Below are 12,696 nucleotides of genomic sequence, written 5' to 3' on the forward strand. Positions count from 1 at the left end.
AGCATAGGTGTTCAGTTAAGGATATTCTAATGGCGTGTGACCTCACACCTCAAAAAGGTTCAGCCTGTGCATTCTCCAATCACATTAACCCCCAATGCTTTCACTTCAAATGAGACTGCAGCTCTCAACCTGGACAAAGTAATACATAATAATACATAAAATATAAATATATAATTACAATTCACGACAAGAAAATACACTCCAGACCGTGATATATGAAATAGTATTGTTTTATTAATAACTTTACATTATTTCTGTACATAAAACTTTGCTGTTTGTTTTTGAAGACATAAGTGTAAAGACATTAACACACGTTCACATAAAACGAGTCCTGGGCCAGAACAACCAACCTTTCACAAAAGGTCAAAGCCCAATGACGCTGAGTACGTCCTGGTGCCACACTCCTCACCACACCGCCCACACTTTCCAATAAAACTTTTCGTTTCTGTTTCATGAAAACTACCGCTAACTACACTACCGCAGAATTAAGAGACTAGAAACACGGCCCAAATTAGTTTTGTTTAGTTTTTCATTTGCAGTTATCTTTCCTTCTCTGGATAATCTCTCACTTTAGGTTACAGCCAATTTGTTAATTTAAGTGACCTAATTTAGTGGTGAATGTAAAAAAAAAAAAAAACCCAGACACTATGAAAAACCAGATAATTCACTCTCCATCCAGTAGAGGACAGTATCAAAGATTACATCCGTCATCCACGTAAAGATGCAAAGTAAAATGATACAAACTGTAAGGTGCTGTAGCAGCAAAAGAGCCATTGCCACAGATTCTAAAGACAAACCAGATGGTCAGCTGCACTGTATTTTAAGTGAATAGTTTAGTCCAGGGATGGGCGATTCCGGTCCTGGAGGGCCGGTGTGTATGCAGGTTTTTGTTTCCACCAGTTACCCTGGCTAAATGAACTAATGGGCTGAATGCACCAACACTGGTTCACTCAAAGATTAGATCACAGGAAAACCGGGGACAGTCTGTCATTCATCAAGAAATGTACTGTAGTTAAAATGTCAGATGGCATAAAAGGCTAATTATGTAATTAAGGCCAGAAGTTGGTCTGAAATCCAGAAATGGATATGGCCCTCTTTGCCAACTAAAATTTAGTATCTCTGCCACTAAAATCAAATCATCATGCATCCTATTAAAATTCTTGACTGGTCATGTCCAATGCCAGCAGGTTGTAGTGTAGTGGTTAAGGTACACAACTGGGACCCGCAAGGTCGGTGGTTGGATCCCTGGTGTAGCCACAATCTGCACAGCCGTTGGACCCTTGAGCAAGGCCCTTAAACCCTGCATTACTCCAGGGGAGGAGTAATGCTTTGTCGCCTACTTAGTCTAATCAACTGTACATTGCTCTGGATAAGAGCTTCAGCCAAATGCCATTAATGTAATGAAATGTTTTGTTTCCCTTGGATGCATCTAGAGATATGGCTGAGCACGGATCATCGAATCTGTCCCTCCAATCCAAATGCAGCCCTGGTTTTTATTTTCTCCCAGTGGTAGAGATTAGGGAAAGAAAGGAGGTCCTGACCATCTGGTTGCTGTAAGGAATCTGTGGCATGGCCCAAGTTCTCATTAGTCATGCGACAGTAAAACACAGAACTCATGTGACATATCGAGTGCACTCGACAATCTCCTATTTCGGGGCCGTCTGTTTCTCTGCCCTTGGCTAAGTACGCTTTACGCAACTTGGTGACACATTGTGATGTGGGTCCTAAAATCTGCACATGGCGTGCGTGGGGGATATTGAAGACAATCAGGTCACACTTTATGTTCCACTGTCCCGATTTCACATAACTGGCATGACAGCGCTATTAATAGCCAGTAATACTGTAGTTGTGCAACGATTGATGTGGGCTTGCAAACTACAGACACACTGACTGAACTTGCTAACCTCATATTCACATTAGCAATAGCCTCACGGCGCCGCCAGATCAACAAAAGGAACCGACCTGGCTTCACAAGCCCATGCATTCCGCGATCGCATTAGTTAGTTCCCGGGGCTGTCACTTCGAATGAGTAAGGTACGACGAGTTAGGACATTTGCATCTCTGCAGACATCGTTCTTGCGCTGATATTTGTTCAGTGGAATCTCCCGCCATCAACACTCGCGGGGCGGTGCGTACTTCACCAAATACCAGTCTGGCACACTGCACCCTTCAAACTGGGACACGCTTTGCGCACTTCTGCTAAGCACCCGCCAAGTGGCCAAGTGCCCAAGTGTTCAAGTGCTCAAGGGTTCAAGTGCTCAAGTGCGGCGTACTGGGACTAGCCTCTGAGTTTTCCTCTTCCGGAAAAGGGTGCCTCCTTCGGTGATGGTGAAACTGGTGAAGTCGGACTGTTCTTCTGCACGGACCGGACCACCAGGGTGCAGCTACGGGGGGGCCGGGGGGGGCCAGGGGGCCGGGGAGACAGGGAGACGGGGACGGGGCGTTTATTTGGAGACCATCTTCTCTGTCACGTGTCTCTGTTGGCTTTCTGCATGTCTGTAGGGAAAAAAACGGAGAACATATTATTATATTATTTCTTTTTTTCACTTCATTCTGATGGATGGAGCAGGCAGTGGTAATGGTTACAAAACAAGGGTAATGTTGTAGATTGAAGTGGCCATGGTTCCCGATCCAGATCCAGATCCTGCTCCTACCTGGTCAGGTCCTCAATGTCCACCAGCATCGCGTCCTGTTCCACCTGGAGCTCGTCCCTCACCACCAACATCTCCACCAGCTCCTCGTTCAGACCTGCAACAAGGCAGAGACGTCAACGTCATGTGTGTGTGTGAGAGAGTGTGTGTATGAGTGTGTGAGTGAGTGTGTATGAGTGTGTAAGTGTGAGAGAGTGTGTGAGTGTGAGAGTGTGTGAGAGAGTGTGAGAGAGTGTGTGTATGAGTGTGTCAGAGTGTGAGTGTGAGAGAGTGTGAGTGTGTGTGTGTGTGTGTGTGTGAGAGAGTGTGTGTATGAGTGTGTCAGAGTGTGAGTGTGAGTGTGAGAGAGTGTATGAGTGTGTGAGTGTGAGAGAGTGTATGAGTGTGCGAGTGTGTGAGAGAGTGTGAGAGAGTGTGTGTATGAGTGTGTCAGAGTGTGAGTGTGAGAGAGTGTGTGTGTGAGTGTGTGTGTGAGTGTGTGTGTGTGTGTGTGTGTATGTGTGTGTGTGTGTGTGTGTGACAGAGTGTGTACTCACTCTCTATCTGTGAGTGCAGGTCGTTGACGATGACCTGTAGCTGACCGAAGCTCATGTCCCGCAGGTCAATGGGCCTTATACTCCTCTTCATCAGACACTCACTGATGTGGGGCAGGTGGGGCAACTGCAGGGGCAAGACAATGGAGATTTAGCACAACATTTAACACATCATTTAACACATTTTCCAATATTTGACACATCATTTAACACATTTTACAATATTTAGCACATAATTAAACACAAAATGTAACAATATTTAACACATCATTTAACACAAAATTTTACAATATTTAACACATCATTTCACAATATTTAACACATCATTTAACACAACATTTTACAATATTTAACACATCACTTAATACAGCATTGAATACAGCATTTACTAAATTTAATATGACACAATATTTAACACCGCATTTAACACATTATTTAATACAGCAATACACCCACACATGCAGGCACCCACGTAAATAAACATGCACATGTAAATAAACATTCCAGTCAGCATGGTACACTACTGCATCCCAAATGGGATTCAAAAAAAGGAGAAGAAAAGAAAAAGATTTTCCATTTAAACGTATTATCTAGCCATTTAGTGGTACGGAGTTCCCCGTTCTCTGGAAAGCAGCTGTGTTTACACCAAAGATGATGGTGTAATGCAGAAACCCTCCAGTAGGTGTCAGCACTGAGTCATACAGGCTCGAGGTTGAAAGAGAACTCATCACTCCCTTCCAGGAATGCAAAATAAAAAAACCTCATGTCTATTCTCCACACTGTAACCTTCACAGCTTGCGGTTTACATTACTGCACTTGAACACTCATTTATATGTCTGTGAAGGTGCAGTAGAGGGTAGTTTTGTGTCACCTTCAAATCCTAAATTATTTTTTATATCTGTGCTTAGTTTTGTTTTTTTTCATGAGCATTAAACTTGTTACTCTTGTTAAAGACTCTGGATCTATTGTCTCTGTTCCGTTCTGTTGCTTGTTTCCCCTTTCACGGTGTTAGATACACACACACACACACACACACACTATACACACTATACAGACACACTATACACACGCTCACTCACGCACACACACACTACACATACACACACACACTATACACACACTCTCACTTGCGCACACACACACACTATACACACACACACGCACACACACACAGATACACACACACTGACACATTATGCAAACACACACTCACTTGCACACACACACACACACACACACACACAGAGACACACGCAATGCGGCTCTTCTCGTTCCACACTGGCGGATTCCTTGTCTCTCACACACGAGGCAAACTCTCTTACCCTGCGTGTACTCTCTAACCCAGTCTGTACTCTGTGACACACTGCAGCCTCGCTCCCAGCCTGCATGCACTCTGTGCCCCCACAATGCACCCTGCAAGCACGCACGCACTCTGCGCGTGAACTCCAGTGACCCTGCCTGTACTCCGTGACCTGCAGACACCCTCTCACGCTCTCTACACCAAAGCTCCTCCCCCTCCTCGGGCCAAGCACCTATCACAGCACGGCCCCTCTCGCCAGCCCCCTCCCTCTTCTCAGGTTGCTATGAGACCAGAGACTGTAGAGCTAAGAGCTGGCCACAGTGTCCTTATTTACCATGAAGTGAGGGAGAGAGAGAGAGAGAGAGAGAGAGAGAGAGGGAGAGAGAGAGACCGAGAGAGGAGAGAGAGAGAGAGAGGGAGAGAGAGAGACCGAGAGAGGAGAGAGAGAGAGGGAGAGAGAGAAGAAGAGAAAGAGCGTTTCACGTGACTTCTGGCCCGAAAGGCATACTATGGAGGATTTTCACCTTTGTCACTTCTGCCCAATACTGCTTGTCTACGAGTGTTTGTTATTCTAAAAGCTCCTCGGGCCACTTCTGGGGGCCTTTTTTCATTTCTGTGCTGTTACATTACACTCTTATCCAGAGCGACGTACAGTTCATCAGACTAAGCAGGAGCCAATCCTCCCCTGGAGCAATGTAGGGTTACGGGGCCTCGTTCAAGGGCCCAACGGCTGTGCAGATCTTATTGCAGCTACACCGGGGATCGAACCACCGACCTTGCGAGTCCCAGTCATTTACCTTCACCACTACAAGACAGGCCGGGCCCTGCTGTAACCGAAAAGCACGTGTCCAATGCGCTGAACCCATACGCTCTTATCGTCCAATAGAAGGAGGACAAGAGGAGACGTGTATGGATTGGCTACTAGACTGGCGAGCTGGGTTCGCGAGAGATTGAGAGATTAGCCTTGGTGGCTGGCCGGCCTGTAGCGTAGTGGTTAAGGTAAAGGACTGGGACCCGCAAGGTCGGTGGTTCGATCCCCGGTGCGGCCACAATAAGATCCGCACAGCCGTTGGGCCCTTGAGCGAGGCCCTTAACCCTGCACTGCTCCAGGGGAGGATTGGCTCCTGCTTAGTCTAATCAACTGCACGTCGCTCTGGATACGAGCGTCTGCCAAACGCCATTAATGTAATGTAATGTAATAATGTGACCGGCGAGCATGTGGCTGGCTGTCAGATGCACAGAGAGTCCGTGGGAGCGGGTTTGAGAACCCCCCACTGCCCCCCAACGCCCCCCCCCCGCCCCCGCCGCGTTTGACCGCGAAAGGTGACGAGCTCTGGAAGTCACTCACCAGGTCGGCTACGGGGGACTTCCTGCGGGTCTGCCTCTCCACCTCCACCTGCATCCGGGCCATGGGCTTGGCCATCGCCAGCGCCATCTTGGCCTCCGCCTGCAGCTTCCTCTGGCGGCTCAGGAAGTCCGAGTCCTCCGGGGACCCCGCGTGGTCCTCGCCGGCGTCCCGGTCCGGGCAGGGGGAGCTCTGCTTGGTGTGCGCGTGGAGCACGTCCATACACGACTGCGTCGGGACAGAGAGGCACTCGTGTGAGCGACAGCTGTGCGCTAACTGTGGCAATGTGTACCCAGCCTGTGCGCTACAGAGCTGCGTTAGCCTGTGCGCTACAGATCTGCGTTAGCCTGTGCGCTACAGAGCTGCGTTAGCCTGTGCGCTACAGAGCTGCGTTAGCCTGTGCTCTACAGAGCTGCGTTAGCCTGTGCGCTAAGATCTGCGTTAGCCTGTGCGCTAAGATCTGCGTTAGCCTGTGCGCTACAGAGCTGCGTTAGCCTGTGCGCTAAGATCTGCGTTAGCCTGTGCGCTACAGAGCTGCGTTAGCCTGTGCGCTACAGAGCTGCGTTAGCCTGTGCGCTAAGATCTGCGTTAGCCTGTGCGCTACAGAGCTGCGTTAGCCTGTGCGCTACAGAGCTGCGTTAGCCTGTGCGCTAAGATCTGCGTTAGCCTGTGCGCTACAGAGCTGCGTTAGCCTGTGCGCTAAGATCTGCGTTAGCCTGTGCGCTACAGAGCTGCGTTAGCCTGTGCGCTACAGAGCTGCGTTCGCCTGTGCGCTACAGATCTGCGTTAGCCTGTGCGCTACAGAGCTGCGTTAGCCTGTGCGTTACAGAGCTGCGTTCGCCTGTGCGCTACAGATCTGCGTTAGCCTGTGCGCTACAGATCTGCGTTAGCCTGTGCCTGTGCTGCGTTAGCCTGTGCGCTACAGATCTGCGTTAGCCTGTGCGCTAAGATCTGCGTTAGCCTGTACGCTACAGAGCTGCATTAGCCTGTGCGCTACAGAGCTGCGTTAGCCTGTGCGCTACAGAGCTGCGTTAGCCTGTGCGCTACAGAGCTGCGTTAGCCTGTGCGCTACAGAGCTGCGTTAGCCTGTGCGCTACAGAGCTGCATTAGCCTGTGCGCTAAGATCTGCGTTAGCCTGTGCGCTACAGATCTGCGTTAGCCTGTGCGCTGCAGATCTGCGTTAGCCTGTACGCTACAGAGCTGCGTTAGCCTGTGCGCTACAGAGCTGCGTTAGCCTGTGCGCTACAGAGCTGCGTTAGCCTGTGCGCTACAGATCTGCGTTAGCCTGTGCGCTAAGATCTGCGTTAGCCTGTACGCTACAGAGCTGCGTTAGCCTGTGCACTGCAGATCGACGTTAGCCTGTGCGCTGCAGATCTGCGTTAGCCTGTGCGCTACAGATCTGCGTTAGCCTGTACGCTAAGATCTGCGTTAGCCTGTACGCTACAGAGCTGCGTTAGCCTGTGCACTGCAGATCTGCGTTAGCCTGTACGCTACAGATCTGCGTTAGCCTGTGCGCTACAGATCTGCGTTAGCCTGTGCGCTACAGATCTGCGTTAGCCTGTACGCTACAGATCTGTGTTAGCCTGTGCGCTGCAGCTCAACGCTAGCCTATTCATAGATGGTAATATTGTGCTACAGTAGGTCCCCTGGAGAATGGGACCTTCTGGGCCTCACCATGGGGGACAGGGGCGTGTCCAGGCTGGTCTCTGTCCTGCTGTCCTCAACATCACTGTCCTTATCGCTGCCGCTGTCGTTCACAAAGCAGATCTGCAGGTTCGGCCCGTTCTGCTGCCTACGGACGGACAGACGGACAGAGGGATTAGAGAGAGACGTGGGGGGGAGTGAGAGAGAGGGGGAGAGAGAGGGAGAGAGAGGGAGAGGGAGAGGGAGAGAGAGAGAGAGAGAGAGAAAGAGCAAGAGCAGGTTGACTGAAGGATAAGAGGGGACAAGATTTGAGTGCAAAAAAAGTAATTGAAAACAGAGTCTGCAGCCATACCGAAGGGCTTAGAGCAGCCAGGACAGAGAGAGAGACAGGCAGATAGACAGAGAGACAGAAAGACAGGCATACATATTGAGGGGTTACAAACAAACCAAGCTTAATCTAGCCACATGTTAAGCCTGGTCTGTGGCCAGAATAGGAGTTTCCCAACCGAGCCACTAGGGGAGTGGTATAAACCACATGTTTACATTTTGGTAATTTACGTCTTACTGGCATACTGTTCTTACACTGGCACATATTTACACAGAAGCGGTGGTGGCGGGGGGGGGTTGTAGTCCAATGTCCTTTCCATCTCCTGCAATATTGCCTCATGACATAAAAAACCTGGAGGCGGATTTAATGACGACGCGATCACTTTTCCAAGCACCCGCCCACCCGGCCTCCGTCAAACAAAGAAGTCCATGTCGGACAGTCGTGGAGTTTCCACCTCCTAACGGGCGGTTGAGAGTGTGGTTGTAACGGCCGCGAGCGATTCCCAGCTCTCCCAGTAGCACTTCCCCCTTTTCGGAAAGAGGAGCCGGGACCACAAGGTCGCCGTGGTTCCCCGTTAGAGGAACCCCGCCCGCTTCTCCGAACCCACGGACTTCGGGCCGCGCTCTCCCCAAAGCGCCCCACCTTCTTCTTCTTTTCCGCAAGAAGACTCTGGGACCGGGAGGGCCCTCCGTGGCCCGAGACCACAAGCTTTCAAACCCCACCGGGGTTTATTTTTCCCACGCCGTGACAAGCGTTGGGACACTTAATAAAATAACGAGAGAAAAAACACCCTGTGACTGTCTCATTCCATCATCGCAGCCGAACCCCGGTCCCGAAACAGGGGAAGTTTATAATTTACATTACATTTTTGTCATTTAGCAGACGCTTTTAATCCAAAGCGATTTACAAGTGCATAGGTTCTTCCACAAGTTAAAGCATCACATCAATAGCTCGTAAAATACACATGAAGTGCTGTTCTAAACATATAGTCATCATAAGTGTAATTTATTTTATTTTTATTTATTTTTTTGGGGGGGGGGGGGATTAGACAAGAGGGATAGGGATGTCAGAAAAGACCACGGAAAACAACTGTGGTGGATGACAGAAGAATTATTTCCCTGGTGAAGAAAAACCCCTTCACAACAGTTGGCCAGATCAAGAACACTCTCCAGGAGGTAGGTGTATGTGTGTCAAAGTCAACAATCGAGAAGACTTCACCAGAGTGAATACAGAGGGTTCACCACAAGACGTAAACCGTTGGTGAGCCTCAAAAACAGGAAGACCAGATTAGAGTTTGCCAAACAACATCTAAAAAAGCCTTCAAGCCAAAAAGATGAGAATTGTGTCGATGTCCCAATATTTATGGACCTGACTGTATATTTGCGTGTTGCGGTATTATGATTAAAAAAATTATAATAATAATAATAATCTGATCAAATAGGCCCTGTTCCTTATCTTTGTTGTGCAGGTAGCAGTTGATATTGTTCCCTCTAGGGTCTTTCAGCACACTTATCCCTGGTTATGGGTATGCGTTTTGCACTTTGTTGTACGTTGCTCTGGATAAGTCAAATGCCATTAATGTAATGTAATGTAAGGTGTGTGTGTGTGTGAGTGTGTGTGCCTGTGTGTATTTTTTATTTTACATTACATGGCATTTAGCAGACGCTCTTATCCAGAGCGACGTACAACAAAGTGCAGATCAAACACAAGTACAAGTGCGAAGAGGACCTGAGAGGACAGTACAGTTCTAGTGTGACCATACAGATATAATCGGAATCCTTGAAGAATACATCAACTTCCAAACTAGCATACCACAGTTGGCAGCTATAATACCCTGAGTACAACAATACAATAGCTAATACAAAAAACAACAATATCTATACAACTATATAAGTGCCATTACAGTCTATGGCATATATAAGGCTAATCATGGTGGTGAGTTAGGGAGGGAAAGGTGTAGCCTGAAGAGATGAGTCTTCAGTCTGCGCTTGAAAGAGATCAGAGACTCTGCCGTTCTGACATCCACCGTGGGACCAGGACAGACAGCAGTCGTGAGCGAGAAGTGTGTCTCATTCTCATATTACTTTATGTTATTGTAAATTATGCAATATCGTTCCTGGAGAACTGGAAGGATATTGCTGGCTGAAACTGAAAGAGAGAGCAGGGCCTCCAGGAATGTGGGACAGTCCAGAAACAGTCAGGGAGGCCGTCTGCACACCAGCACCCCACAGTGGCTGGACAGTGTATAACACGTGGAGAAAGATAGACACGTGCACACACACACCCCCCCACACACACTCTCACACACACACAGACACACTCACAGTCACGCGCACACACGCACACACACACACACACACTCACAGACACACACACAAATGCACATACTCACAGTCAAATAAACCCCACCGGGGTTTATTTTCCCACGCCGTGACAAGCGTTGGGACACTTAAAAAAATAACGAGAGAAAAAACACCCTGTGACTGTCTCATTCCATCATCGCAGCCGGACCCCGGTCCCGAAACATGGGGAAGTTTATAATTTACATGACATTTTTGTCATTTAGCAGACGCTTTTAATCCAAAGCGACTTACAAGTGCATAGGTTCTTCCACAAGTTAAAGCATCACATCCATAGCTAGTAAAATACACATGAAGTGTTGTTCTAACATGTAGTCATCATAAGTGCAATTGTTTTGTTTTTTTGTTTTTTTTGGGGGGGATTAGACAAGAGGGATAGGGATATCAGAAAGGGGGGCAGGGGAAATCAGGAGGGAGGACTAAGGTACAGTTTGAAAAGGTGTGTTTTTAGTCTGCGTCAAAATAGGGGGAGGGATTCTGCTGTCCTGACAGTGGTAGGCAATATATAATGCATGTGAAATTACTCTACACTGTACATACTCTGTACAGTCTACCCATTCAGTAGGATTACAAGTGTATCTATATAAGTGTGTGTGTGTGTGTGTGTGTGTGTGTGCATGTGTGTGTGTGTCCGCCATCAGACCCCTCCAACTTATCCAGAATGCAGCAGCTCATCTGGTCTTCAACCTTCAACCTTCACAAACACTCACGTCACCCCCCTGCTTACTTCCCTCCACTGGCTGCCTGTCATCTCGCATCAAATTCAAAACATTGGTGCTAGCCTTCCAAGCAGTTAAGGGGTCTTCCCCAGCTTACCTACAAAAAATCATCAGACCCTACACCCCTGCCAGACCTCTTCATTCAGCCTCCACATGCCGCTTGGCACCTCCCCCTCTCCGAACCTCCACCTCCCGCTCACGACTACTGTCTGTTCTGGCTCCAGGGTGGTGGAACGAACTCCCCGCTGAGGTCAGAACTGTAGAATCTCTTCCCATCTTCAAGCGCAGACTGAAGACGCACCTCTTCAAGCAGCACCTCTCCCCGTCCCTCCCTACCTCCCTGTAAACCTTAATTGTTGTCTTTCTGGGATATTTACTTGTGTATAAGGATGTTTAGTTTGGCTAGGTAAGCAGTGTTTGGCTAGGTAAACGGTTTGTTCATATATTTGCCTGTTGCGGTATTATGATTAAAAAATAATAATAATAATCTGATCAAATAGGCCCTGGTCCTTATCTTTGTTGTGCAGGTAGCAGTTGACATTGTTCCCTCTAGGGTCTTTCAGCGCACTTATCCCTGGTTATGGGTATGCACTTTGCACTTTGTTGTACGTTGCTCTGGATAAGCCAAATGCCATTAATGTAATGTAATGTAAGGTGTGTGTGTGTGTGTGTGTGTGTGTACATGTGTGTGCCTGTGTGTATTTCTTATTTTACATTACATGGCATTTAGCAGATGCTCTTATCCAGAGCGACGTACAACAAAGTGCAGATCAAACACAAGTACAAGTGCGAAGAGGACCTGAGAGGACAGTACAGTTGAAAGAGAGAGCAGGGCCTCCAGGAATCTGGGACAGTCCAGAAACAGTCAGGGAGGCCGTCTGCACACCAGCGCCCCACAGTGGCTGGACAGTGTATAACACGTGGAGAAAGATAGACACATGCACACACACACTCTCACACACACACAGACACACTCACAGACACACACAGACACTCACACACACTCACAGTCACAGTCACGTACACACACACACAGACACTCACCGTGACGACACTGTTGGCTTGGCGCTGGGGCTGTAGTTGGTGTAGAGCCCTGGTCCTTCGTCAAAGAATGTCCCCAGAGCCAGTTTCTGTCGGATACACTCCCTCTCATTCTTCTGTGCCTGTGGGGAAGAGAAGAGAGGCTCATCAGCCAGTGTGGAGTCTACAACTGTGCAGAACTCTATACAAGAGTTACACGTACCAAAACATACAATCAGCACAAACTCTATACAAGAGTTACACGTACCAAAACATACAATCAGCACAAACTCTATACAAGAGTTACACGTACCAAAACATACAAACAGCACAAACTCTATACAAGAGTTACACGTACCAAAACATACAAACAGCACAAACTCTATACAAGAGTTACAGGGACCAAAACATACAATCAGCACAAACTCTATACAAGAGTTGCACGTACCAAAACATACAATCAGCACAAACTCTATACCACAGTTACACGTACCAAAATATACAATCAGCACAAACTCTATACAAGAGTTGCACATACCAAAACATACATTGAGTATTTTCAGGAAGCTGTTCAACGGACCAGTTCTTTTAATATTTAAAACACTCATCAGGCCCTGAGGTTATTACTTAATCCAAAATATTGTTTTGAAAAAACACAATTTACAAAATACAGTTTTTATACATGAGCGCAGAACGATGGCCGACTCGGGACGGAGCGCGGTGGGGTCAGGCTTACGTTTCTACGGAAACACAATGCGTACGATAACCGTACAAGAGAGTCCTTATGATAACCATA

At 47.9% G+C, this 12,696-nt stretch overlaps 1 protein-coding gene across 1 annotated transcript in view; it reads right to left on the reverse strand.

Annotated features, from left to right (window-relative positions):
* Positions 1 to 212: 212 nt before the first annotated feature.
* Positions 213 to 12,696, reverse strand: part of LOC133129803 (schwannomin-interacting protein 1-like) — a 20,275-nt gene continuing 7,791 nt past the window's right edge. The window contains exons 2-7 of the mRNA XM_061244113.1: positions 11,925 to 12,043; positions 7,504 to 7,621; positions 5,833 to 6,057; positions 3,188 to 3,311; positions 2,655 to 2,748; positions 213 to 2,496 (exon numbers count right to left, since the gene is read on the reverse strand). Of these exons, the coding sequence (XP_061100097.1) occupies positions 2,445 to 2,496; positions 2,655 to 2,748; positions 3,188 to 3,311; positions 5,833 to 6,057; positions 7,504 to 7,621; positions 11,925 to 12,043 (732 nt within the window). The 3' untranslated portion in view covers positions 213 to 2,444. The remainder of the gene's footprint in view (positions 2,497 to 2,654; positions 2,749 to 3,187; positions 3,312 to 5,832; positions 6,058 to 7,503; positions 7,622 to 11,924; positions 12,044 to 12,696) is intronic.

This window comes from Conger conger, chromosome 5 (genome assembly GCF_963514075.1).
Source record: "Conger conger chromosome 5, fConCon1.1, whole genome shotgun sequence".
Lineage (NCBI taxonomy): Eukaryota > Metazoa > Chordata > Actinopteri > Anguilliformes > Congridae > Conger > Conger conger.